Consider the following 27968-nt stretch of genomic DNA (forward strand, 5'->3'; position numbering starts at 1 on the left):
AGTGGATGAGAAGGTCGTATCCCTGTGCCTTCGGGATGGGGATAGGTCTCTGACTGTCGTCTCGGCCTACAGTCCAAGTGGTAGTGCGGAGTACCCGGCCTTCTTGGCGTCCCTGTCGGGGGTGCTGGATAATGCCCCTCCTGGGGACTCCATTATTCTGCTGGGGGACTTCAACGCCCACGTGGGAAACGACAGTGACACCTGGAGAGGCGTGATCGGGAGGAATGGCCTCCTGATCTGAATCCGAGTGGTGTTTTGTTATTGGACTTCTGTGCTAGTCACGGATTGTCCATAACGAACACCATGTTCAAACATAAGGGTGTCCATCAGTGCACTTGGCACCAGGACACCCTAGGAAGGAGGTTGATGATCAACTTTGTAGTCATGTCTTCAAACCTTCAGCCGCAGGTTTTCGACACTCGAATGAAGGGAGGCGCTGAGCTGTCCAAAGATCACTACATGGTGATGACTTGCATCTGCTGGAATAGGAGGAAACCGCATGCGCTGGGGCGGTTCGCAGCCGAGTGTGAAGCAGCTGGGATGAAGATCAGCTCCTCCAAGTCCGAGGCCATGGTACTCGACCGGAAAAGGGTGGCTTGTCCTCTTCAGGTTGGAGGGGAGTTCCTGCCTCAAGTGGAGGAGTTTAAGTATCTCGGGGTCTTGTTCACGAGTGAGGGAAAAATGGAGCAGGAGATCGACAGACGGATCAGTGCGGCTGCCGCAGTAATGGGGGCGCTGTGCCGGGCTGTTGTGGTGAAGAGAGAGCTGAGCCGAAAAGCGTAGCTCTCAATTTACCAGTTGGTCTACGTTCCTACCCTCATCTATGGCCATGAACTTTGGGTCATGACCGAAAGAACGAGATCCCGAATACAAGCGGCTGAAATGAGCTTCCTCCGTAGGGTGGCCGGGCACTCCCTTAGAGATAGGGTGAGGAGCTTGGCCATTCGGGAGGAGCTCGGAGTAGAGCCGCTGCTCCTCCACATCGAGAGGAGCCAGTTGAGGTGGCTCGGGCATCTATACCGGATGCCTCCTGGACGCCTTCCTTGGGAGGTGTTCCAGGCACGTCCCACCGGGAGGAGGCCCAGGGGACGGCGCAGGACACGCTGGAGGGACTATGTCTCTCGGCTGACCTGGGAACGCCTTGGGCTCCCCCCAGAGGAGCTGGAGGAGGTGTCTGGAAAGAGGGACGTCTGGGCATCTCTGCTGAGTCTGCTGCCCCCGCGACCCGGTCCTGGATAAAGAGGAAGACGACGGGTACGAGTACATTTGTGAAGCATGAATAAAAAGAATGAAGTGATGGTTTTACAACTGTATTTTAAAGTAAATGCTGAAAGCTGAAGAATGAAATGTGTAATACTGTGTAAAGTTTAAAACTGAGCAGATTAGGGAGAGAACTGTAGGATGACTGGGAGTGACGAGAGCCAGCTGCTGACAGCGAACCTTTTCAAGGCTAACGGGAGGAAGGGAGGATGCGACTACAGACCAGCGTGGCTATTACCGGCATCTCCAAGACCTCAGAAGGTCACAGTGACCATGACTAAAGTATTGAGCAATAATCAAGAAGCTGAGCTGAATAGGTTGCGCAATAACTAAGAAGCCTAACAAGGGGCTGACTGGTGAAAGCATCAAGCACCATAAAAACAATGCTGAAGGAGGGAACGGGGTTGTTTCCTCGCAGAAGACCAGCGAACAAGATCGGATGGAGAAAATAAGCTTGGATGGAAAAGGAACAGAGACACAGCCCAACTGATCAACTGCATTAAAAAGAGGATCAACCCGTTTGCCTTAGAAGGACTGTGCCTCAAGATTAAGAATCTGATTTCATCTAAAGCCTTTTTATCCAGACAACAGAAGTTAACTTGATCAGTGAACAGCTGATTGCTCTAAGTTTCAGGCTTCTGGAAGTCCTGAATCAACCTCATTTAAGTCTCCGGGTTTCCTTCAACTCTTCAGCCTCTGGAAACTACTGTCTTCAGAGACATATAACAACAAAGATCCTGTTTAACCATCAAAGCCTGGAGCATCAGTTCCTGACACTTAAAGGAAGAAAACTGAAGATTAAGTCGTATTCCCTTCAAGAAACCACTCGTTACCAGAAGAAACATCTCCATCAGGTGGATGGATGAGCCTCCGTCTTCAAAGCCTCTCCAAACTCACTAGTTTCAGCATCAGGGAAAGACAGGTTGAGTTGATTGATTCATTTCTATTATTGAAATTATTTTGTGTTGCTGAATTTAATCTGTTACTGACCCCTGCAAAAGCGTTACCAATTAAAATTTTTTTTTTAAATTCTAGTTAAATCTTGGACATTCAATTATTTGAGTCACCGTATTGTTGGTTTGTTCATTGGTGGTAAAAAGTCTTGTTGCCTGGTTCCAAGATATTTTAGGAGGTTTTTATAGGTTGCCTTAGTCAAGTTTGTTAAAACAGCGCCCTTGGGGCTCGTGCTGAGCTACTAAAATTAACCTAGCCCATATACCAAGAGCCAGTTGTAAAATTAGGGAACGAGCAGCCGTGAACAAAAGTGACTGTTGAAGGTGTGGATGACTGTGAGAGGCTACTCAGTCGTCCAGACCTCCAGTTGAAGAAGGGCGAGACTTTTGGATGAAGGCTGTCAGAGGCTAGGCGAGTCATTTCCCGACACCAGCTTAAACAAAACTTTCATTAAACCTGCTTAGTAAGATCTTTCAGGTTTAGGGAAGTCCGGACCCGTTGGATGGAGAGCTGGATTGAGCAATCCCTTTAGACATGGGGAAGTAGGAGGGAGGGGTTAGCTCATCGGACAACGAAACTGCCAAAAATCCCATAATATTGTAATTTCTTTATTTCAACCAATCCTCTTTCATGTGTTGTACTTAAAGAAAGTTCATTAAAGAAATTCCACTTACTTATTTGGAGGATTTCCTCGGGATGCACTTAATAGACACTGACAGAAGTTTTGCAGAATTAAATTAACAACCTGATGATTAAACAAAGAGATGTCTTCGATCAAGATCTTAAATGCTTCAGTACTGCACACCTTACTATTTAAGCCTAAGAACACTTGTTTAACGTTTTTTTCAATAAAAGCATACTTTTATATGAAGCTCAGGTAGCTGGGAAGTGTCCATGTTCAGTATGACGGCTGTTTGTCTTGTAAGCTCATCAGGAGAACCAGGGAAGACAACGTTCAGAGTGTGAGAGATCCTGGATAGATGGGCCGACATCTCTGAGGGTACAAAACCAACCTGACACTTACAGAAACACTTGATGAACAGATATTAACATTTTAGATTTGCTTGGACCTGCAGATGATTTTATTCAGACAGAAATGTTTGTGTGTAGTACACACCTCCATCATTTCCTCCAACGACCAGTGCTGCAAACTCCTGCAGCTGAATTTTCAGGACGTCCAGAGGACCCTCTTTAGTGTCCACATACTCTGCAGTTTCTGAAAACATCATCATAAATCATCTGGATTTTAACCGTAGGCTAATGCATCATCTATGATTTATATAGGGGCCAAAGCAGATTTATTAGAAATCAATAAACTGTAAGCACTATTGAACACACACTGAGCAACTCAAAACATAAATAATATCACTTAGAGACAGAACAATATGTCAGCATGACCACAAAATAATACTGTGAAAAACCATTTGATCTACATTTCCTGTACCTGATTTATCCTTCAAAATTTACTTTTTGTAAAATTCAATGGTATTTAAATGTTTCCACAGCTGGGGAGGGCAAAGTTTCTTAATAAATGCATTTTCTAAACAGAAATCTGATATTTTGAGTAAATATTTGTTGTTCAGATACATTATGGTAAGATGTGACAATTTAAGGATCACCTTAGAGAACAACTAAAAACAAATCCATTAGGTTTTAGGTAATGTGTGTTTAACTGCAGTTTATCCGTAAGAATAATTAATATTCACATTGAGATTTTAAAGCAATTAGTTAATCTACTGTTTGTTGTTGGCATACAGTGCAAACATTACCATTCTAAAGAATACCCACTGTTCTGCTGCCTTCGTTTCTGACAGGACTCCACGTACGATGAATACTGGGCAGCTGGGATCTTATCTGCTCTACACACAACAAACACATTTAAAGGGGACATATCATTCAAAATCCACTTAAATACATTTTGTTATGAACTTTGAGTCTGTAGGAGTGCTGAAAAACTGAAAATAGTCTCTCCAGGTGCTGTGTAGATATCTTTATATTCTGTTTGGGTCATAATTTTCAGTCCGTTCAGTTTTCTCTATCATCTGTTACGTTTTCTTGAACTGTTACATCACAGTATTTTAACAGCTAATCCATGTCATTGGCTGACCAATCCGCCATTTTTATTTTTCGCTGCAATTTTTTTGTCCAAGCTCAAGTGTGCCGAGGCTGCCAGTCGATAAGTCTATATGTTTGGTTGTTGGGTGTGTTAACCCACTCAATTCCACAACACTGTCCTACAGCATCAGAACCTCTTCAAAGTGCCTGGTTAAATTTTATATTTCATGAAAATGTTCCTGAATCAGTGGGGAAATTCCTGTTCATATACAGGTCCTTCTCAAAATATTAGCATATTGTGATAAAGTTCATTATTTTCCATAATGTAATGATGAAAATGTAACATTCATATATTTTAGATTCATTGCACATTAACTGAAATATTTCAGGTCTTTTATTGTCTTAATACGGATGATTTTGGCATACAGCTCATGAAAACCCAAAATTCCTATCTCACAAAATTAGCATATAATTAAAAGGGTCTCTAAACGAGCTATGAACCTAATCATCTGAATCAACGAGTTAACTCTAAACACCTGCAAAAGATTCCTGAGGCCTTTAAAACTCCCAGCCTGGTTCATCACTCAAAACCCCAATCATGGGTAAGACTGCCGACCTGACTGCTGTCCAGAAGGCCACTATTGACACCCTCAAACAAGAGGGTAAGACACAGAAAGACATTTCTGAACGAATAGGCTGTTCCCAGAGTGCTGTATCAAGGCACCTCAGTGGGAAGTCTGTGGGAAGGAAAAAGTGTGGCAGAAAACGCTGCACAACGAGAAGAGGTGACCGGACCCTGAGGAAGATTGTGGAGAAGGGCCGATTCCAGACCTTGGGGGACCTGCGGAAGCAGTGGACTGAGTCTGGAGTAGAAACATCCAGAGCCACCGTGCACAGGCGTGTGCAGGAAATGGGCTACAGGTGCCGCATTCCCCAGGTCAAGCCACTTTTGAACCAGAAACAGCGGCAGAAGCGCCTGACCTGGGCTACAGAGAAGCAGCACTGGACTGTTGCTCAGTGGTCCAAAGTACTTTTTTCGGATGAAAGCAAATTCTGCATGTCATTCGGAAATCAAGGTGCCAGAGTCTGGAGGAAGACTGGGGAGAAGGAAATGCTAAAATGCCAGAAGTCCAGTGTCAAGTACCCACAGTCAGTGATGGTCTGGGGTGCCGTGTCAGCTGCTGGTGTTGGTCCACTGTGTTTTATCAAGGGCAGGGTCAATGCAGCTAGCTATCAGGAGATTTTGGAGCACTTCATGCTTCCATCTGCTGAAAAGCTTTATGGAGATGAAGATTTCATTTTTCAGCACGACCTGGCACCTGCTCACAGTGCCAAAACCACTGGTAAATGGTTTACTGACCATGGTATCACTGTGCTCAATTGGCCTGCCAACTCTCCTGACCTGAACCCCATAGAGAATCTGTGGGATATTGTGAAGAGAACGTTGAGAGACTCAAGACCCAACACTCTGGATGAGCTAAAGGCCGCTATCGAAGCATCCTGGGCCTCCATAAGACCTCAGCAGTGCCACAGGCTGATTGCCTCCATGCCACGCCGCATTGAAGCAGTCATTTCTGCAAAAGGATTCCCGACCAAGTATTGAGTGCATAAATGTTCATGATTATTTGAAGGTTGACGTTTTTTGTATTAAAAACACTTTTCTTTTATTGGTCGGATGAAATATGCTAATTTTGTGAGATAGGAATTTTGGGTTTTCATGAGCTGTATGCCAAAATCATCCGTATTAAGACAATAAAAGACCTGAAATATTTCAGTTAGTGTGCAATGAATCTAAAATATATGAATGTTAAATTTTCATCATTACATTATGGAAAATAATGAACTTTATCACAATATGCTAATATTTTGAGAAGGACCTGTACATTAAGCTCCTCAAGGATTTGTTGAAAAACTTCATCTGATTAAGGGGTCAGTTCCTTCCGAGGTTTTAATATATTTGCAGTTTCATTAGTTTTTATTTATATTTAGTTTTGACATCACATTTTCAACTCTATTTTAGTTTTAATTAGTTTTTGTTTGCTAGTTTAGTTTTAATTTTTGAAAAGGCTTAGTTTCAGTTTAGTTTTTATTATAGTCTTTTTTCTGAAATCAAATCTAGTGCCTTTCCAGCTCAGAGATTAAAAGAATTAAATGTTATCAAGATATAATGGAAATATTGCTATAGTTACAGTTTCATTTATTTTAAAATATATATTCATAATTAACCTATAAAAATCAAGCCTAATAGCAGAAAAGTCTATCCACACTGTTGTTAGCATTTCCTAATAATAAAACAAATAAACAGCAATAGTAATGTCTGTCTTCTTTCTTCTCCTCCTTTTTCTGACACTATTTGCTCTTTCCCTGCTCTTAACTTTACTTTTCTTTCTATCAGTCTATTTTCCTTCTTTCTTTAACTTTTCCAATTTTTCTGTTCTTTCACTCTTTTTCAGTCTTTCGATTTTCCTCCTCTTCCCCTTTATCAGACATTCACTATTCTAAAACAGTAGCATAGATACTAGGAAACTAGGATAATAGTAATAAAATCCTATAAATATCAACTTTTCTTTATTATTAAACTATTTTCCTCAGTTGATAAAATACCAAAATTGCTACATTTAGCAAAAAAAACAAAAAAAAACTTTTTACTTTGAGCTACAGGCTAATCCAACAGAAGAAATGCAAATTTACCCCGTGATTCTCTCCCTCCTCCTCATTCTCAGTTCATGCATTGCTCGACTCATTCATTTTCCCTGTAACCGACTCCTGTCAGTAACCTTCATATGTTCAAAGTGAGTGGAAAACACCCCTCAGCCTGAGTTCACAAATCACTTTAATACACTAGCAAAACAACTGATAATTCAGAAAATATAAACTAAGGGTCACCAATCAATTCTATAACATCTTCCTTTGGACAAATTCTTGACACTGTAGCTCAACCTTCCCAAATCAGGAAGTTGTTTTAATAATTCTGTTATTATTTCTCAGCTCCAGCTACTCTCTGTGCTCTTGTCCTCCTATTTGTTGTTCTGTTAATTCATAAAAGCTTGGTTTATTTGCATCGGGGAAGAAGCGAGGAGGTGGAATCTGCTTTTACATAAATGAAGGTTGGTGCAGAGACGTAAAAGTGCTGGGAAAACATGTAGTCCTGATCTGGAGTCATTTTCCATAATCTGTAAACCGTTTTATTCACCGAGAGAGTTTTCCTCGTTTATAATAATCAGCTCATATTTTCCACCGCATGGCTGCACTTCTGGTGCTGAAAAACATCTTGCTGAGATGATTACAGACGTGGAGAAAAAATACACGAACTCTTTCATCATAATACTGGGAGATTTTAACAGAGCAAACCTCTCAAATGAACTCCCCAAATACAGACAGCATATTAAGTGTCCCACCAGAGATAAAAACACACTGGACCATTGTTACACAGCTTTAAAGGACTCATATCATGCTGTTACCAGGGCTGCTCTGGGTTTTTCAGATCATTATCTAATCCATCTCATCCCAACCTACAGACAGAGACTAAGAGCTTCCAAACCCAAGGTTCACACTGTTAAGAAGTGGACTGAGGAATCAAAGCAGATGCTACAGGCCTGCTTTGAATGCACAGACTGGACTGTTTTTGAAACCTCAGCCACTGACTTAAACCAACTAACTGATGTGGTGACATCATACATCAGTTTCTGTGAGGACATGTGTGTGCAGACCAAGACCTTCTGTAGCTTTGGGAATAACAAGCCATGGTTTACTCCACACCTCAAGAATCTGCGCAGGGAAAAGGAAGAAGCTCACAGCAGTGGAGATTGGGCGCGGTACAGGCAGGCCAGGAACAGACTAACAAAGGAGATCAAGCAGCTAAGAGAAGCTACAGTGAGAAGCTGAAGAACATCCTTTCTACTGGTGACACTTCAGCTGTATGGACTGGTCTGAGAAACCTGACTGCCTATAGGAGCCCCCCCACCCATCCTGAACAGAGTCGTCTCCTGGCCAACTGTCTGAATGGCTTCTACTGCAGACATGACAGGAAGCCATTCAGACCTCAAATCATCTCCTCTACATCCCATTCAGGAACAAGTTCTTCCCATAAAGTAACCAACCCCCTACCTTCAGATCCTCTGCCTGCATTAAAGATCTCAGAGGAAGATGTAAATAAGCTCTTTCAGTGCATGAAAACAAAGAAAGCTGGAGGACCTGATAACGTCTCCCCATCATGCCTGAAAGCCTGCGCAAATCAACTCGCTCTGATCTTCACAAGGATCTTCAACATGTCACTGGAGAAATGTGAGGTCCCCTCCTGCCTCAAACGATCCACCATCATCCTGGTTCCCAAGAAACCCACCATCCTAGGATTAAATGACTACAGGCCTCCTGTAGCCCTGACGTCTGTGGTCATGAAATCCTGTGAGCGGCTGGTGTTGAAGCACCTGAAAGACATCACAGGTCCCCTGCTGGACCTCCTGCAGTTTGCTTACCGAGCAAACAGGTCGTCAGATGATGCTGTTAACTTAGGTCTACACTTCATCCTGCAACACCTCGACCATCCAGGGACGTACGCCAGGATCCTGTTTGTAGACTTCAGCTCGGCCTTCAACACCATCATACCAGACATCCTCCACCAGAAGCTCATCCAGCTAAAGGTACCGGCCTCTACCTGTCAGTGGATCACCAGCTTCCTGATGGACCGACAGCAGCAGGTGAGACTGAGGAACATCTTCTCCCGATCCAGATCAATAAGTACTGGTGCCCCCCAGGGGTGTGTTCTATCCCCACTCCTCTTCTCTCTGTACACAAATGACTGCACCTCATCGGACTCGTCCGTGAAACTCCTGAAGTTTGCAGATGACACCACTGTCATTGGACTGATCCAGGACGGTGACGAGTCTGCATACAGACAGCAGGTGGATCGGCTGGTACACTGCTGCGGTCAGAACTACCTTGAACTGAACCCACTCAAGACTGTGGAAATGGTGGTGGACATTCGGAGAACACCACCCCCATACACCCCCCTCACCATCCTCAACAACACTGTATCGGCCGTGGACCACTTCAGGTTCTTAGGAACCACCATCTCTGAGGACCTGAGATGGTCTTCACACATAGACACTGTTTGAAAGAAGGCCCAGCAGAGACTGTACTTCCTGAGGCAACTCAAGAAGTTCAACCTTCCACAGGAGCTGTTGGTCATCTTCTACACTGCCATCATTCAATCTGTCTTGTCTTCATCCATCTCAGTGTGGTTTGGCTCATCCACAGAACAAGACAGGTCCAGACTGCAACGAATAATCAGGACTGCAGAGAGAATCATCAGAGCTGACCTTCCCTCCATCCAGGACTTATACAGGTCAAGGGTCAGGAAAAGAGCTGCGAAAATCTCTGCAGACCCCACACACCCTGCACATAAACTGTTTAGAGTTTTACCTTCAGGTGGCGCTACAGAGCACTGTTTACTAAAACCAGCCGCCACAGAGACAGTTTCTTCCTCCAGGCTGTTTCTCTGATGAACATTTAATAGAGTACAAAACAACAGCACACAGATGTTGCAAATGTACCTTTTTATTATATATGTGTATATTGTATATTGTAAATATGTATATTCTGTAATACAAAAACAAAACCAAAGAGCAAAGTGTACCGGAGTCAAATTCCTTGTTTGTATGTACGAACTTGGCAATAAAGCTGATTCTGATTCTGATTTGGGTCCTCACCTTTAGTAAAACAAAACATCCAAGCCATTTTTTTTACCTGGCACAGTGAATGTTGACAACACTAGTAAAATTTCTTACCACAAACCAAACTTCATCAGGGCCAGGGTCAACCCAGTCCAAGGCAGTGTGCTTAGCTCTTCTTCTACTACTCCGTCTGTAATGTTAATAGCTGTTGTTGAGCGCAACATGCTCACTCGCACTTTCTACCAACGGCAAGTTTTGCTGACGTGACGCTAGGTGTGGACGGACCGCACAGATGACTTGACTCATGTACCTGCCATCTGCTGGTGGAATGCGGCACAGCGGAACAAAAAACACAAATGGAAACTTGACCTCATAATGCATGAGGCACACAAGCGAAAACTAAGCACGTTATCTCTATAAATTCTGATAATTTTAGTTAGTTTTGTGAACACTCATTACAGTTTCAGTTTTCCTTTTTTACAAAATCTCGTTTCTATTTTTTATTTTAGTTAACGAAAATGTTTTTTTACTTCTAGTTTTCGTTATTTCGTTAACGATAATAACTAACAATAATAACCTTGGTTCCTTGTGTCAGTAAGCTGCAAATAATGCTAAAATGACAACAAATCTTATTTTAGACGTTCATTTATTGTCTGTTGATATGACGTCCTGGCCATGTGTTGATATCATAGCATTGTGCCTTCTGCTCTCGCTCACTCTGGATCCAAAATGTGAGGCTGGATGGACAAGTATGTTGTTGAGGTCTTTTAATCAATTTTGGAATAAAAGGTTTCTGCGCCACTAGATAATTGTATCTCTGCTATCAAACTACAAAAATGGCCGAACAGGGAGGAGTGGAACGCTCTTTGACCAGGAGGGGGACAGGGTGGGAAGTGCCTCCGTAGCATTTAAAGAAAAGACATCAAAACGAGTTGCTCTCAGACGTTCCTCAGAACAGGTAGAAGAGGAGCCTGAGGAGCTACAAAAACAAGGAGTTCAGACCAAAGCTTTGAGGTTCCATCTTATATAGACCACAGCTGGATGATTTAAGGTGAAAAGAAGGATTTAAAAGCATCATGTCCCCTTTAACTACTGTGAAAATTCACAAAATAACCACAGGAATTCATGAGTAAAAACCACAATTTTTCACAGAAATTATACTTAATAAAATAATTATGTTATAAATATAAAAAAACTAAGTTGAAAAAAGAAACCAGAAAAATCAAACCTTACTTTTTCAGAGCTTCAGTGAAATTCATCTGAGCGTCGGGTTTCAGTGGAAGCTGAAATTATGTAAATATGAGTACCTGGTCAGCATGCGGTAAACAGTAAGATAACATATGTGAAAAACTCACCACTCTTGGTTTAAGCAAAGCAGGAAGGAATCTTGTTAAAAAGTATGGTTTCCGGAAAAGACTGTAGGGGGGGGGGAAAGTTGTTAGTATTATCTGAGTTTTGCTTTACCTCCACAGCTAAAAAGAGTTTTATTTTTCTGTCACTATATAGCTGTAATGTCTCTCTGAAATTATTTGGTGCTTATGTTAATTCATTATAACTTTATGGCATTTTGGGATCCTTATTTGTGCTTTAATCAGGCCAAGAGCTTGAAGTCCTATGTTCCCATTTGTAGCTTAAACTCTCTGTGCTGGTAATGGTTTTAAAGTCGCTGTAGGCTGATTTATAAATATACAGTAAGTTCAGGTTTGGAAATGGCTCTTTATCAAGTCCAAGGACACCTGTGGAAGAGTGCAGCAATACTACTACTTAAAACAATTAAACACAAAACTCAGAGTTCTCTCTACTACCAGTCTCCATAGGGGAACTTTATTCGCTCACAGTGCACCAAAACATCTTCATCAAGATTCCCAAAAATGTCCTACCTTCAGCTTTTTACAGGGCGTATTTATTGAAATTCATAACATTGGTGTGTCTGTGAAACACTTGACCAATCCGATGTATCCTTTCCATTTACACACATGTTCTGGCACACTGAACTCTGATGTCAAAGCGACCTGGCAAGATCCAAGATATAATAATCATTCTTTGCAGGTGGACTGTTTCTATCCAGCCTACATGCTCACTTCTACAATAACAAGTTCATTAGTCTTTCCTCACACCAAGAACTTTTCCATTTCTAAACTCGCTGCTTGAAATGACTGTTTCCTTATGACCAGAGCAATTTCTATAGAACTCACTTTCACATAAAGAACAGTAACCCTTTTAATCTACCAAACAAAGTTTTAATCTACCACACTCCAAAGCACTTCACACTACAGTCATCCACACATTCACACACTGACAGTGGTGAGCTACATTATAGTCACAAATGCCGTGGGGCAGACTGACAGAAGTGAGGCTGCCATATAATGGGCACCAGGGGGCCCTCTGACCACCATCAGCAGGCAAGGTGGGTGAAGTGCCATGCCCAAGGACACAGCAACTAAGATGGACGGAGCGGGGATTCAAACCAGCAACCCACCGGTTCCAGGACTCCTACCACCTGAGCCCCAGGTGCCCCTGGAACCAGAAAAAGGATACCTTTTTTCACGTTAAGGAAATATATGACCTACCCACTCATGGATATTTTGAGCACACTTTGGTCAAGTGGTGACACAAAAATAGAAGTTGCATGGAACATGCAGCTATTGGGACAAAAGAGAGCAGCTTCTCAGTGTTTTACTAAAAATGGAAAATAAACTTTGGCAATTTAAATAAAGAATATTTTAAAACACTATTTTTGACATGTAAAAAATTATTTTTTACTTTTGCCAGTAAAACAACACAATCTTTTGTAAATTGTGCCAACATGTGCCTATAATAGGCAAAACACCTAGGTATGTCTTTACTAAAAGCTCTGTAACATCGCTTTAGTTTGCATCAGCTGCATGAATATTTGCGCAGGTCAAGAGGTTTCAATAGTTTGTAGCCTTATTCATGACACTTCTAAAAGACTTATATACTGTACAATGCAGAAACGATTCTGGCGAGGGAAAAAACATCCTAATTTTTTACTTCAGATGGGATCTCCAAAGTGTTTAATTTGATACCAATATTATTTGAATAGTTTGTAACTGCTGAGAAAAACCTTATTAGATTTGGTCATGTTATTTCGAGCACAAACTTCACAAACACCCTGTGGGGCTTTTGTGTTCAGCACTTTGGTCCCATGGGTGTTAAAAGTGCTCTATAAATGAAGCTGGTGTGATATGGGAAAAAGCTACATTTTTTGGACTTTTGGATTTTTTGGTTTTGAATATCCAAGATGACGTTGCTGATGGCAGCCTCGGAGCTTTGCTCTCTCATTTTTTGCGTGTCTTATGGTGCTTTCGGCCTCCATTTGATGGTCTCTTTCAGCACAGAGGAACTTCTAAACATCATACAGTCTTCTCTTGGCATTTTTTCACCATCATTCATTGACGCCAGCTTCACGGAGATCCTGGCCAGCGGAGCTGCGACTCTCAATGGGATAAACTGCTGGAGACAGCGGAGAGGGAAGAGTGCCGGCGTGCTCATTAAGCTCCGACAGCAGGGACTACCCTCACCTTTGCCTTCAATCCACCTGGCAAATGTGTGTTCCCTGGCCAACAAGATGGACAAACTGCTTCACTTCACCTGTAAAAAAAAAAAACACCTCCGCGAATCTGCTGCCCTCTGCTTTACTGAAACCTGGCTGATGAGAACACCCAGGACTGCACACTTCTGAGACCAGGCTTTCAGCTGTTCAAAGCGGACCGCAAAGTGGGGGAAAGTGAGGAGGCAGAATCTGATTTTATATAAACAAAGGTTGGTGCAGAGACATGAACGTGTTTAAGAAGATATGTACTCCTGACCCGGAGTAATTTCTCATAAACTCTAAACCGTTTTATCCATCGAGGGAGTTCTCCTCGTCTGTACAGGTTGGTTCTTACATACCACCTCAAGGCTCCACTTCAGATGCTGAAAAACAACTGGCTGAACTGATGAAAGACGTGGAGAAACAACATCCAGAGTTTTTCATCATTGTTCTTGGGGATTTTAACAGTAAAAAACTCTCCAATGAACTTTCCAAATACAAACAGCACATTAAGTGTCCCACAAAGGATAAAAACACTCTGGACCACAACTATACAACTGTTAAGGATGCATATCATGCTGTCAGCAGGGCTGCTTTGGGAGTTTCTGACCACTCTCTGATCCATCTCATCCCCACCTACAGGCAGAAACTAATAGGTTCCAAACCTGTGGTTCAGACTGTTATGAAGTGGACTGATTGGTCAAAGTAGATGTTACAGGCTTGTTTTTGAAACTTCAGCCACTGATTTAAACCAACTTACTGAGGTGGTGACATCATACATCAGTATCTGTGAGGACGTGTGTGCAGATTAATACCTTCTGCACATTCAATAAAAATAGACCTTGGTTCACTTGTCATCTGAGGCATCTGCGTAGGGATAAGGAAGAGGCTCACAGCAGTGTGGACCGGGCCCTGTATAAGAAGGACAAGAACAAACTGACCAAGGAGATCAAAGCAGTGAAGAGAAGCTAAAGAAAAGCTTCTCACATGGAGACGTTTCTGCTGCTTGGAATGGTACAAAAAACCTGACTGCCTACAGGAGACCTTCCTCCAACCCTGAGCAGAATCCTCACCTGGCAAACCAGTTGAATGGCTTCTACTGCAGGTATGAAAAGCAGCAGTTCACACGTCAACCCAACTCCTCCACATCCCATTCAGACACTACTTCTTGCTGTACACCAACCACCTCCTACCTTCAGACCCCCTGCCTGCACTAAGAATCTCAGAGGAAGATGTAAACAGGATCTTTCAGCGCCTGAAACAAGGGAAGTCTTCAGGACCTGACGATGTCTCCCCATTATGCCTGACAGCCTGCGTTGACCAACTGGCCCCAATCTTCACTGAGATCTTCAACAAGTGTGAGGTTTTCTCCTGCTTCAAATGCTCCACCATCATCCCAGTACACAAGAAACCCACCATCACAGGATTAAATGACTGGTGTTGAAGCACCTGAAGGACATCACATACCCCCTGATGGACCCCCAGCAGTTTGCCTACCAGGCAAACAGGTCGGCAGATGATGCTATCAACTTGGGACTACACTTCATCCTTCACCACCTCAACCACCAAGGGATGTATGCCAGGATCCGGTTGGTGGACTTGATGCACATTGTCCATCTTCAGTAATAGAAAATACGAAAGGTGGTTTGCATCTTGGCAGGAGCGTCCTTGCATTTAGTGTAACTGTTGTCATTTTAGGAGTCTCTGGTTTACATATATTTTCATTAGTTATTTTGTTTCTATTATTGTTTTATAACTATGTGTATATGAATGGTTTTCTGTGATCCCTTCAAATAAAATCCACAATGATCCATCAACACTTCCATCTCCTGAATCACTTGCATATTCTGCCAATGTTATGCTTCTTGAAGGTGAGGTGATGACGTGATGATTCACCTGGCCTCCATGACTGTTGCAGAGATCCTGCCCGTGCTCTCAAATAGAGACACTGCTTTCTCCACATCCTGTGCAGCCTGGCCCTGAGGCTGCGGGAACACAGAAAATACAATGGTGGTAATCCACGCTCTGTTTTCTTTTAAATTTAATAAACATACCTGGCACTATAATGGAGGACTTGCAGATGTAAATGAAGACTACACTATTAGGGATTATAGTGCAATAATGTTTTTGAATTTGTTGAAGATATTATGATAGATTGTTCTTTAGAGTCTTAACTTCAACAGAACAAATAAAAGGCATTTTTCTACCCCTGATCACATACAGTAAGTAAAACCAAAACAGCAAAATCAATCATTTCCTACTCAGTCTTGTTTTCTGAGGACATCTCTTCAGCATCGAAGCATTTTTTTTCCAGACCTTTATCTGATTTTACTAAAATCAAAGCAAAACATATCAAAGAACATGACACTTGTTGATGTTTTCACAGACTAAAAAAGGTTGGACTTTTCATTGTTGATGCTTTTGATAATGAAATGTTTAAAACATTTAACTCTGGCACTACACAGGAAAATCAAATGATTTTAGTCAATAGCTGATGGAATGGTGCATCACTACTTATTCCTTAAATAATAAAATTAATTCATTGTTTAAATATTTCTAAAAATGATCAAGGATTGTGAAAGATTTTCAGCTTTGTGTCACTGGGGTTACACTTGCTGCTAACTTGGAGACCATCTAGTGCATTCATACCCCTTGAACAGTTGTACAGTTTGTCAAAGCATAAACTTCAAAGCTATCTTATGTATAGGGCATCACATAAAAATCACCATAAAAACACGTTATAGTTTGTTTTTGAAATGTGAAAAAAATGTGGAAAAGTTAAAGTGGTATGAATACATCTGCTAGGTGCTCTATCTTCACTACTTTTTTTACTATGCAATACTTTGAGTCCACTACATATACTATAATGTCAGCATACATTTGAGCTGCAATACAAATTATCATCTCATCATACAGTTGTCAGAACTTTGAACCGTTGGTTTTGCCTGTGTTGGTGTCATAAAAAGCAACCAGGAGTGTGAAAAATAAGGATCTGCCGCTACAACTTCTAAACAAAGTCTCACCAGTGGGGGTCACTGTTACCTGCAATGATGAACCTGTATCAGAAACCTCTTCATACAAGCCCATGTCCTCCACTGACTCCTGCATGTACAAACACAGACTATTTAGCTTTAGAAAAGACATCTTTCAATTCAGGCATTTAACTATTAAAATAGAGAGTAACATAAAATAAGATTAAACTCAATATTTGTACCCATCATGTTGGTGGGTACAAAAACTTGGATAACTTTCTTTAAAAAAGAAACTGTTTAGTCAATCATTTAACCTGGATGGCATTAAATTGACCTCTGATAATAAAGTAAAAAACCTTGGTGTTATTTTTGACCAGGACATGTCATTTAAATCCCATATTATACAGGTTTCTAGGATTTCCTTCTTTCATCTTTGGAACATTGCCAAAATTAGAAATATCCTGTCCAGGAGTGACGTTGAAAAACTATAATAAATATTTTTAAATAATGTATTTTAGATGAAAATCTAGACTCCGTTCATCTGCTTAGCTGTGCTTCTCCTCTAGATGAAGCCACTAAAGGAGCTACAGCCAATAATGTTTTACAGTTATAAAATTTCTTTTATAATTTAAAATATGTATTTCTATTTTTACCTGGTGTGCTTTCGGAATTACTGCATTTACTATTGGTTGCACATACAAAATACATTTTACTGTGTACAACTGTGCATATAACAAATAAAACCATATCATTTATATATAGTGTTTTCATATTATTCCATCCTCCCACTTCTAACAGACTGTTATACATTGGCCCCAACCAACACTTCCTGCGGTTTGTGGTTCTGTCGGACAAGAAAAAGTCGTGTGTCGTAAGGTCGAGTCACAATAATCCTGGTGCTGACAAGCACAATGGCTAGAGGACCACTAGAGACAGGATTATTGTTGGATACTACCTGCTCACTATTAAAAAAGGATGTGGATGATTGGAAAATGTACAACTAATCAAGTGCTGCTCGTACCTTCCAGAACTTTAACACAGAGAACTTTTAACATTTTTAAGATTAAAAAGACACATGGTATAACTTGTGTTTCTGATTTTGCCGAATTTATTGTCCATCAGCCTGCATCAACTATCAGGTCAAATGTCACCGTTGCCAACTTAATGACCCCATCATAAGTGTGACACCAGTTTTCCATTTAATCTAGTTAGTTTTACTTCTATAGACTAAAACACAACATTGTTTGTACAAGTACTATAGAGCCGTTCCACCACCGTTTTTGATTTTTGTGTACTATTGTTAATATAATGTCTTGCAGGTCAAGGAACCTTGGGAGGTTCTTAGGTTGTACCTAATCAGGCCACTCTCAGAAACATCACAGGGTAACAATTATGTCCTGACAATGACTGATCTGTACACCAAGAGGTGAATAGATGACCTATCAGTATAGCTGTACTCTGATCAGGGCAAGGAGTTTATGAACCAGGAGAAATGTAATCAGTGTTTTACCATCCCCAGACCAATGGACGGACGTTGTCTTGGTTTGTTTGCTAAGACACTTATCGGTCATATATCATTTAAATTAAACAATTCATATTCACCTTTAGCATGAAAGGACAAAGAAAAATATTAAATGTGATCAGAGGATTTACCTAAATGAGTCTCATGAGGTGACCTATGTTTAGAGTCACCTACAAGTAACAATAAGGCTAGGTCTTATAATGGATTCTATTGAATCCATTTGGGTTCAGGTGGATTTAAAATTAATTAAGCTTATGCTCATTGGGTGCCGCTATAGACCACCATACTCACGCAATGATTAAATAGACAATGTCTAGAAGATGATGGACTTGGCCACCTAATAAATATACTTTTTCCAAGTATATTTATTAGGTGACATTAGAAATATCTTGTCCAGGAGTGACGCTGAAAAACTAGTCCATGCATTTGTTACTTCAAGGCTGGACTATTGTAATTCTTTACTATCAGGATGTCCACAAAATGCAGTTAAAAGCCTTCAGCTGATTCAAAATGCTGCAGCAAGAGTTCTGATGAAAATTAAAAAGAGAAATCATATTTCTCCTATTTTAGCTTCCCTTCATTGGCTCCCTGTTAAATCCAGAATATAATTTAAAATTCTCCTCCTCACATATAAAGCCCTTAATGATCTAGCTCCATCATACATCAGAGATCTGATTGGTCCATATGTTCCTAACAGAGCACTTTGTTCTCAGACTGCAGGTTTACTGGTGGTTCCTAGAGTCTCTAGAAGTAGAATGGGAGGCAGATCCTTTAGTTATCAGGCTCCTCTCCTGTGGAACCAGCTCCCAGTTTTAGTCCGTGAGGCAGACACCCTGTCTACTTTTAAGGCTAGGCTTAAAACTTTCCTTTTTGATAAAGCTTATAGTTAGAGTGGCTTAGTTTATCCTGAGTTATCTCTGTAGTTATGCTGCTATAGGCTTAGGCTGCTGGAGGACATAATGACCACTTTCATCCTGTCTGCTACATTCTCATACTACTCTCCAATTTTGCATTATTTGCTGTTATTTCAGCTTTTAACTTTGTTCTCTCTTTTCTCTTCCTAGAAGCTACACCTGGCCTGACTCTGTGTCTACCTGTGACACCTTTCTGGAGAGGGGCATCGTCCAAGCTTCTGCTGGCAACAACTTAATGCTCACCTTCTACAGATGATCCACATGGCCCTGTCTTTTAGTGTTTAACCCTTTCTCTCTCCTAGACATGGCTACTGACTGAGCTTCTACTGTAACTAACTCTATGTTCTCTCTTTCAGACTCTATCCTTGAAAACTGGCTCAGAGTTTATCTGTTCTTTCTTTCTAGATGAAACAACTAAAGGAGCTACATCCATTAACATTTACTTTTCCTTCCCATAGAAAGTACTCCTGGATCAGTGCTTCTTTGTTCTCTTTGTGTCTCTGCTCTGTTCTCTCAAACCCCCAGTGGGTCGTGGCAGATGGCCGCTCACACTGAGCCTGGTTCTGGTTCTGCTGGAGGTTTCTTCCTGTTAAAAGGGAGTTTTTCCTCTCCACTGTCGCTACATGCATGCTCAGTATGAGGGATTGCTGCAAAGTCAACACCATTGACTGTCCACTGTCTCTACATGCTCATCCAGGAGGAGTGAATGCTGCAAGTCACTGACTGGATACAATCTGCTGGGTTTCCTTAGATAGAAAAACTTTTTATCCAATTTGAATAAATAACTGAATCTGACTGAACTGTTCAATGATTAGGATTAATTGGAATGTATGAACCTGACTGTTGTGAAGAGCCTTCAGACGACATGTGTTGTGAATTGGTGCTATAGAAATAAACTGAATTGAATTGAATCATGTCAATGACGTCTTTTACCTTGAGGTCAGCCAGTCTTGTCTTTGCCAAAGTGACGTACTCCATGAGGAGGTTGCGGTGTTTTGCAGGCACATATGGAGGGTGAAGAATATGAACCTAACATAAGAAAGTTAGAGCTGGGTTACAGCTTCAAAGTATTGTAAATAACTAAAATACATTTTTCTTCTTATAACTGAAGGTAATGTAATATCAAATAGCAAACTCCACTTCATAAGCGTGACTAACTGAAAGTAATACTTTGAGTGTACTGAAATGATGAAAAACTACTTTTACAACTTATAGTAATGTTAACATTTATGCTAAAGATAAATATTTCAAATCGCCGACCTCTAATGGTAGGTTTGAAATATTTGACAACGGGGACAACAAAGCCTGGCTTTATTCCTTTTAACCAGTTTAGTGCATGTTAAAAATTCAAATATAGCTCAAAGTAAATGGATTTCACCTTTAGATACAGTGGAGGTTCAAAGGGCACCAGGTCAGAAAGGAACTTCAGCAGGAACACCAGAGATTTTTTACTGCTTGCATGGTAGCCAGTGGAGCCACCGAAAGACATCTGAAAAGGCAAAACATCCTAAATCTACCTTCACTTGTTAGATCTAAATTCATGTGAATCAATTTAACTTGACAAGAAAAACATATTTTTCTGTTTAAGAGAAATGTTTAATTAAATTCAAATAAATGTGGTTGTATCCCATAGGTGTACTCCTGCATTAAGGGGGTCCATGCATATAGTGGTCTGGGTTATACAAATAAGACGAAACTTGTTTTAAATATGATGCGAGCTGTATATATATGCATTGTTAATTGACATATCCAGTCACCCGTGTGCAAGTAACAGACATTAAAACACTAAACCAGTGCTGGAAGCTGAAGAGTTAAAGCAAACCTTGAACCAGTCGCTGTAGGACAGAAAGACGCCGGCGCCCTCCAGAGCTCCCTGTCGAGCCAACAAGAAGGCCGTGATCATGTTCTCCAGGTCATAGCTTTCAAATGCAGAGCTCAGCAGTCTGGACAACAACTCTGGCAGAAAATAACACAAAATGGAACTGTTTACCTTTCATCTTCAGTTTCTGAAGCCAAAAGAAATACCAATAAAGGCAGCACGATATGACTTGTAGACTTGGGTTCACAACAAACAGTGTCTAGACAATAAGTCTTTTCCAGCTCGTGGAAAAATGAAATTCATATTTCCATCTGAGCAACAAATGTTCCTTCTGGCCAACTTTGCTGTTTTAGCAATGCCACAACTTAATAGTGGTTTCTTAATGATTTTACCCCCTCTTTACCTTTAAAACGTTTTATGGTGCATTGAACATGTGTCACCAAATAGATGACAGGCATATAGAGAGCCCGAATGCATACTGAAATATTTACTGCAGTTCTTGGCAAGGAAAGTTTATTTATATAGCACATTTCAGTAGCAAGACAATTCAAATTGCTGTAGATAAAAAAAGGGAAAAAAAGACATAATAGGAAAAGTACATTGCAGTGGCATAAAGGTAATTAAATAATTAAAGAGAATAAAAAATGCCACCTGCGTTCAGCTTTTCAACACTCCCTTATTTCACTTCTGACTAGTGGAGCACTTCTCCATGGAGACTTTTTCTTGTGCAGATTATATTTACTGTTATAAGGGATAACGATAACTTTTCAATAGACTGTGAAGACTAAGTGTCAGGAAATTATTTGCATGCTTGTTCAAATTTCTCAAATGATTTTTGGTTTTGTTTTTTCATTTAAAGTGCTTTAAACTGTATCATGAAAAAAAGTTTCTGTCTAGTTTAAGTCTTTCTTTGGGCACTAGTTGCCTTTATTGAGAGTTACAGGCAGGAAATGTGCAGAGAGAGGGGGGGAAACATGCAGCTAAGGTGCAAGGTTGAGAATTGGACCCAGGACGGCTATGTTGAGGACTATAGCCTTTGTGTATGGGGCGCCCGCTCTACTGCTACACCACGTAATGCCCCTCTATCTGTGCAGTTTTATTTCAATCATCAATACATTCATAGAAACAGTGTTTTTCCTGTGTTTACCTCTGAGGCTTGGCTGGGCCGCCTTGTAATAAACCAGTAGGGAGGAGACAAAGCACAGGATATGTTTCCAGTTTACCTCATGGGTTTCTAAAACCTGCTGCAGGTGGTGTAGCAGCTGCTTGACACTGAAGATCACACCCAGCTTTTAAAGAAACAGAAAAGAGTTTAATGTAGCTGTACCTTGGAAGATCAACTTTGTATCCACTTTGAAGTACTGAACAGTAAAGAGAAAAAATATTCCAATGAAAGTTATTAAAAGGTCCAAATGTTTAAACAATTATTAAACGAAAATTGAGTTAACACTAAACGGTAGGCATATGAAACACAGAGCTTTAATATTTACATGGACAGGTCTGATAAAGAGCTTCGGTAAGTAGGTCAAATACAGTCCAAATACAGAAGTGCAATACTGGTTTACTGCTGATATTCTCTATGCATGTACTACATGTATGTATGTGTGCATACACATGCATGCATGTACATTACCGGTCAAACGTTTTCTAATTGAAAGGTTTTATTTAGGTTTATGACTATTTGCATTCTACGTAGATTCTCACTGAAGGCATCAAACCTGTGAAAGAACACATATGGAATAATGTAGCAAACAAAAAACCATAAGATAACTTTAAACATTTAAATATGTGGGCTGCACGGTGGCACAGTAGGTAGCACTTTCTTGCTGAATGGCAACAATGCTACTTGTCCTGGGTTCGACTCTCGGCCGGGGGTCTTTCTGCATGGAGTTTACATGTTCTCCCCGTGCATGTGTGGGTTCTCACCGGGTATTCCGGCTTCCTCCACAGTCCAAAACAGTCCAAAAACATGACTGTTAGGTTAATTGGTCTCTCTAAATTGCACTTAGGTGTGAATGAGTGTGTGCGTGGTTGTTTGTCCTGTGTGTCTCTGTATTGCCCTGCGATGGATTGGCGACCTGTCCAGAATGTACCCTGCCTCTCGCCTATAGACTGCTGGAAATACAGGGGTTGGACAATGAAACTGAAACACCTGGTTTTAGACCATAATAATTTATTAGTATGGTGTAGGGCCTCCTTTTGCGGTCAATACAGCATTAATTCATCTTGGGAATGACATATACAAGTCCTGCACAGTGGTCAGAGGGATTTTAAGCCATTCTTCTTGCAGGATAGTGGCCAGGTCACTACGTGATACTGGTGGAGGAAAACGTTTCCTGACTCGCTCCTCCAAAACACCCCAAAGTGGCTCAATAATATTTAGATCTGGTGACTGTGCAGGCCATGGGAGATGTTCAACTTCACTTTCATGTTCATCAAACCAATCTTTCACCAGTCTTGCTGTGTGTATTGGTGCATTGTCATCCTGATACACGGCACCGCCTTCAGGATACAATGTTTGAACCATTGGATGCACATGGTCCTCAAGAATGGTTCGGTAGTCCTTGGCAGTGACGCGCCCATCTATCACACGTATTGGGCCAAGGGAATGCCATGATATGGCAGCCCAAACCATCACTGATCCACCCCCATGCTTCACTCTGGGCATGCAACAGTCTGGGTGGTACGCTTCTTTGGGGCTTCTCCACACCGTAACTCTCCTGGATGTGGGGAAAACAGTAAAGGTGGACTCATCAGTGAACAATACATGTTTCACATTGTCCACAGCCCAAGATTTGCGCTCCTTGCACCATTGAAACCAACGTTTGGCATTGGCACGAGTGACCAAAGGTTTGGCTATAGCAGCCCGGCCGTGTATATTGACCCTGTGGAGCTCCTGACGGACAGTTCTGGTGGAAACAGGAGAGTTGAGGTGCACATTTAATTCTGCCGTGATTTGGGTAGCCGTGGTTTTATGTTTTTGGATACAATCCGGGTTAGCACCCGAACATCCCTTTCAGACAGCTTCCTCTTGCGTCCACAGTTAATCCTGTTGGATGTGGTTCGTCCTTCTTGGTGGTATGCTGACATTACCCTGGATACCGTGGCTCTTGATACATCACAAAGACTTGCTGTCTTGGTCACAGATGCGCCAGCAAGACATGCACCAACAATTTGTCCTCTTTTGAACTCTGGTATGTCACCCATAATGTTGTGTGCATTTCAATATTTTGAGTAAAACTGTGCTCTTACCCTGCTAATTGAACCTTCACACTCTGCTCTTACTGGTGCAATGTGCAATCAATGAAGACTGGTTACCAGGCTGGTCCAATTTAGCCATGAAACCTCCCACACTAAAATGACAGGTGTTTCAGTTTCATTGTCCAACCCCTGTAGGCACCAGCTTCCCCGCAACCCACTATGGAAGAAGCGGTATGAATGAATGAACTTTAAATGTTTTATACAGGTCCTTCTCAAAAAATTAGCATATTGTGATAAAGTTCATTATTTTCTATAATGTAATGATGAAAATTTAATATTCATATATTTTAGATTCATTGCACACTAACTGAAATATTTCAGGTCTTTTATTGTCTTAATACGGATGATTGTGGCATACAGCTCATGAAAACCCAAAATTCCTATCTCACAAAATTAGCATATTTCATCAGACCAATAAAAGAAAAGTGTTTTTAATACAAAAAACATCAACCTTCAAATAATCATGTACAGTTATGCACTCAATACTTGGTCGGGAATCCTTTTGCAGAAATGACTGCTTCAATGCGGCGTGGCATGGAGGCAATCAGCCTGTGGCACTGCTGAGGTCTTATGGAGGCCCAGGATGCTTCGATAGCGGCCTTTAGCTCATCCAGAGTGTTGGGTCTTGAGTCTCTCAACGTTCTCTTCACAATATCCCACAGATTCTCTATGGGGTTCAGGTCAGGAGAGTTGGCAAGCCAATTGAGCACAGTGATACCATGGTCAGTAAACCATTTACCAGTGGTTTTGGCACTGTGAGCAGGTGCCAGGTCGTGCTGAAAAATGAAATCTTCATCTCCATAAAGCTTTTCAGCAGATGGAAGCATGAAGTGTTCCAAAATCTCCTGATAGCTAGCTGCATTGACCCTGCCCTTGATAAAACACAGTGGACCAACACCAGCAGCTGACACGGCACCCCAGACCATCACTGACTGTGGGTACTTGACACTGGACTTCTGGCATTTTGGCATTTCCTTCTCCCCAGTCTTCCTCCAGACTCTGGCACCTTGATTTCCGAATGACATGCAGAATTTGCTTTCATCCGAAAAAAGTACTTTGGACCACTGAGCAACAGTCCAGTGCTGCTTCTCTGTAGCCCAGGTCTGGGGAATGCGGCACCTGTAGCCCATTTCCTGCACACGCCTGTGCACGGTGGCTCTGGATGTTTCTACTCCCGACTCAGTCCACTGCTTCTGCAGGTCCCCCAAGGTCTGGAATCGGCCCTTCTCCACAATCTTCCTCAGGGTCTGGTCACCTCTTCTTGTTGTGCAGCATTTTCTGCCACACTTTTTCCTTCCCACAGACTTCCTACTGAGGCGCCTTGATACAGCACTCTGGGAACAGCCTATTCGTTCAGAAATTTCTTTCTTTATCTTACCCTCTTGCTTGAGGGTGTCAATAGTGGCCTTCTGGACAGCAGTCAAGTCGGCAGTCTTACCCATGATTGGGGTTTTGAGTGATGAACCAGGCTGGGAGTTTTAAAGGCCTCAGGAATCTTTTGCAGGTGTTTAGAGTTAACTCGTTGATTCAGATGATTAGGTTCATAGCTCGTTTAGAGACCCTTTTAATGATATGCTAATTTTGTGAGATAGGAATTTTGGGTTTTCATGAGCTGTATGCCAAAATCATCCGTATTAAGACAATAAAAGACCTGAAATATTTCAGTTAGTGTGCAATGAATCTAAAATATATGAATGTTAAATTTTCATCGTGACATTATGGAAAATAATGAACTTTATCACAATATGCTAATTTTTTGAGAAGGACCTGTATCTTAGATTCCTGAAAGTAGCCGCCTTTTGCTGTGATGACTGAAATATTAACCTTCGACCTTCTCTCAATGAACCTCTGGGAAGTTCTTGCAACACTCTTTGGAAAACCATTTCAGGTGACCACTTGATGAAGATCATGGAGAAAACGCCAAGAGAGCAAAGCAGTCATCAGAGCAAAGGGAGGCTATTTGGAACAATCTAAAATCTAAAAATGTTTAGAATTATTTCACACTTTTTGTTTACTACATATTTCTATGTGTCTTCATTCACAGTTTTGTTCCCTTTGGTGAGAATCTACAATGTAAATAATCATGAAAATAAAGAGACTTGTTAAGTGAGACAGTGAATATAGAGCTTTTGACTGGTAGTGTATGTATGTATTTGTGTATGCATTCATGTATGTACTGCATGCATGTAGAAGGGATGCATAAATATTTTTCCATACTTATGCTGATAAAAGGAGCATCATTCCAGTCTTCCAGACAGCAGAGGGAACAGGATTATGGAGAACAAAACTCACTTACCTTACAGTAAAGTGAGGTCAGACAGTGGCTCACTTTTGCAATAGTCCACTCATTCTGCAAGGTGACAGCATCTGACACTGAGGACAAACAGAAACATTTATTCCCCCAAATAAAAGGCTCTACCAGAGTAATTTAATATTTGAATGGTCTCAAAAGTAAAAAAGCTATTTTCATGGACAAAATACAGAAAGAGATCCAGAAAAAAAAAGTTAATTCTCAGAAGAAGAGGCAGAGTATGAAAGTGAAAACCTACTGTTAAATTGGAGCTTACCTGTTAGTCGTGGGTTGCAGGTGAAAATTTGAGTGAGAGAGTGAATGAAGAAATGCTGCAGGGCTTCTGGTGACACAGAAGCTCCACAAAGCGATGCATCAAATGTCTGAATCCTGCAGGAACAAACCAGGACAGCATGGAGCCAAAACTCAGATGGGCCCTCTAATTGGTTAACAATTAAATTCATCAATAAGAACTTGACAGTGAAGACCTTAAAAACAGCAGTCTTTATTTTTTGGTTATCACAGTGTTGTGTGTTTAAACAAGATTTGTTCTGCTTTGGAGTGCGAATTGCAAACCTGGACTAATGATACTGTCAGGTGGTGGAACGATAACTTTTAGGATTTTCGCAATCTGGTCACCAATTCTTACAAGGGGGCACTGGAGAGTGTGTTTTAGCTATCACCCTTCTCAGCCTTTCTGGGAAAGGTTACTGTAGGGTGGTGGAGAGGAGGCTCCGATTGACAGTTTAACCTCAGATCCAGAAAAAGCAATGTGGCTTTCGCCCGGGCCATGGAACAGAAGACATACATACGTATATACATATATACACACATACATACATACATACATACATACAGGGGTTGGACAATGAAACTGAAACACCTGTCATTTTAGTGTGGGAGGTTTCATGGCTAAATTGGACCAGCCTGGTAACCAGTCTTCATTGATTGCACATTGCACCAGTAAGAGCAGAGTGTGAAGGTTCAATTAGCAGGGTAAGAGCACAGTTTTGCTCAAAATATTGAAATGCACACAACATTATGGGTGACATACCAGAGTTCAAAAGAGGACAAATTGTTGGTGCACGTCTTGCTGGCGCATCTGTGACCAAGACAGCAAGTCTTTGTGATGTATCAAGAGCCACGGTATCCAGGGTAATGTCAGCATACCACCAAGAAGGACGAACCACATCCAACAGGATTAACTGTGGACGCAAGAGGAAGCTGTCTGAAAGGGATGTTCGGGTGCTAACCTGGATTGTATCCAAAAAACATAAAACCACGGCTGCTCAAATCACGGCAGAATTAAATGTGCTCCTCAACTCTCCTGTTTCCACCAGAACTGCCCGTCAGGAGCTCCACAGGGTCAATATACACGGCCGGGCTGCTATAGCCAAACCTTTGGTCACTCATGCCAATGCCAAACGTTGGTTTCAATGGTGCAAGGAGCGCAAATCTTGGGCTGTGGACAATGTGAAACATGTATTGTTCTCTGATGAGTCCACCTTTACTGTTTTCCCCACATCCAGGAGAGTTACGGTGTGGAGAAGCCCCAAAGAAGCGTACCACCCAGACTGTTGCATGCCCAGAGTGAAGCATGGGGGTGGATCAGTGATGGTTTGGGCTGCCATATCATGGCATTCCCTTGGCCCAATACTTGTGCTAGATGGGCGCGTCACTGCCAAGGACTAGCGAA

The 27968-nt window shown here is 41.5% G+C and overlaps 1 protein-coding gene across 5 annotated transcripts in view; it reads right to left on the reverse strand.

The window, feature by feature from the left end:
- LOC124855757 (Fanconi anemia group A protein-like) overlaps nucleotides 1-27968 on the reverse strand; it is a 105527-nt gene that overhangs the window by 48590 nt on the left and 28969 nt on the right. For all 5 annotated transcript variants that reach the window (XM_047345845.1, XM_047345854.1, XM_047345820.1 and 2 more), the window contains exons 10-23: nucleotides 26550-26662; nucleotides 26279-26355; nucleotides 21869-22010; nucleotides 20725-20858; nucleotides 20281-20391; nucleotides 19836-19931; nucleotides 16537-16596; nucleotides 15391-15479; nucleotides 11297-11357; nucleotides 11175-11224; nucleotides 4003-4073; nucleotides 3332-3430; nucleotides 3075-3208; nucleotides 2889-2959 (exon numbers count right to left, since the gene is read on the reverse strand). In XM_047345845.1, coding sequence (XP_047201801.1) covers nucleotides 2889-2959; nucleotides 3075-3208; nucleotides 3332-3430; nucleotides 4003-4073; nucleotides 11175-11224; nucleotides 11297-11357; nucleotides 15391-15479; nucleotides 16537-16596; nucleotides 19836-19931; nucleotides 20281-20391; nucleotides 20725-20858; nucleotides 21869-22010; nucleotides 26279-26355; nucleotides 26550-26662 — 1308 coding nt within the window. The remainder of the gene's footprint in view (nucleotides 1-2888; nucleotides 2960-3074; nucleotides 3209-3331; nucleotides 3431-4002; nucleotides 4074-11174; nucleotides 11225-11296; nucleotides 11358-15390; nucleotides 15480-16536; nucleotides 16597-19835; nucleotides 19932-20280; nucleotides 20392-20724; nucleotides 20859-21868; nucleotides 22011-26278; nucleotides 26356-26549; nucleotides 26663-27968) is intronic.

The sequence above is a fragment of the Girardinichthys multiradiatus genome, chromosome 2, assembly GCF_021462225.1.
Source record: "Girardinichthys multiradiatus isolate DD_20200921_A chromosome 2, DD_fGirMul_XY1, whole genome shotgun sequence".
Taxonomy (NCBI): Eukaryota; Metazoa; Chordata; class Actinopteri; order Cyprinodontiformes; family Goodeidae; genus Girardinichthys; species Girardinichthys multiradiatus.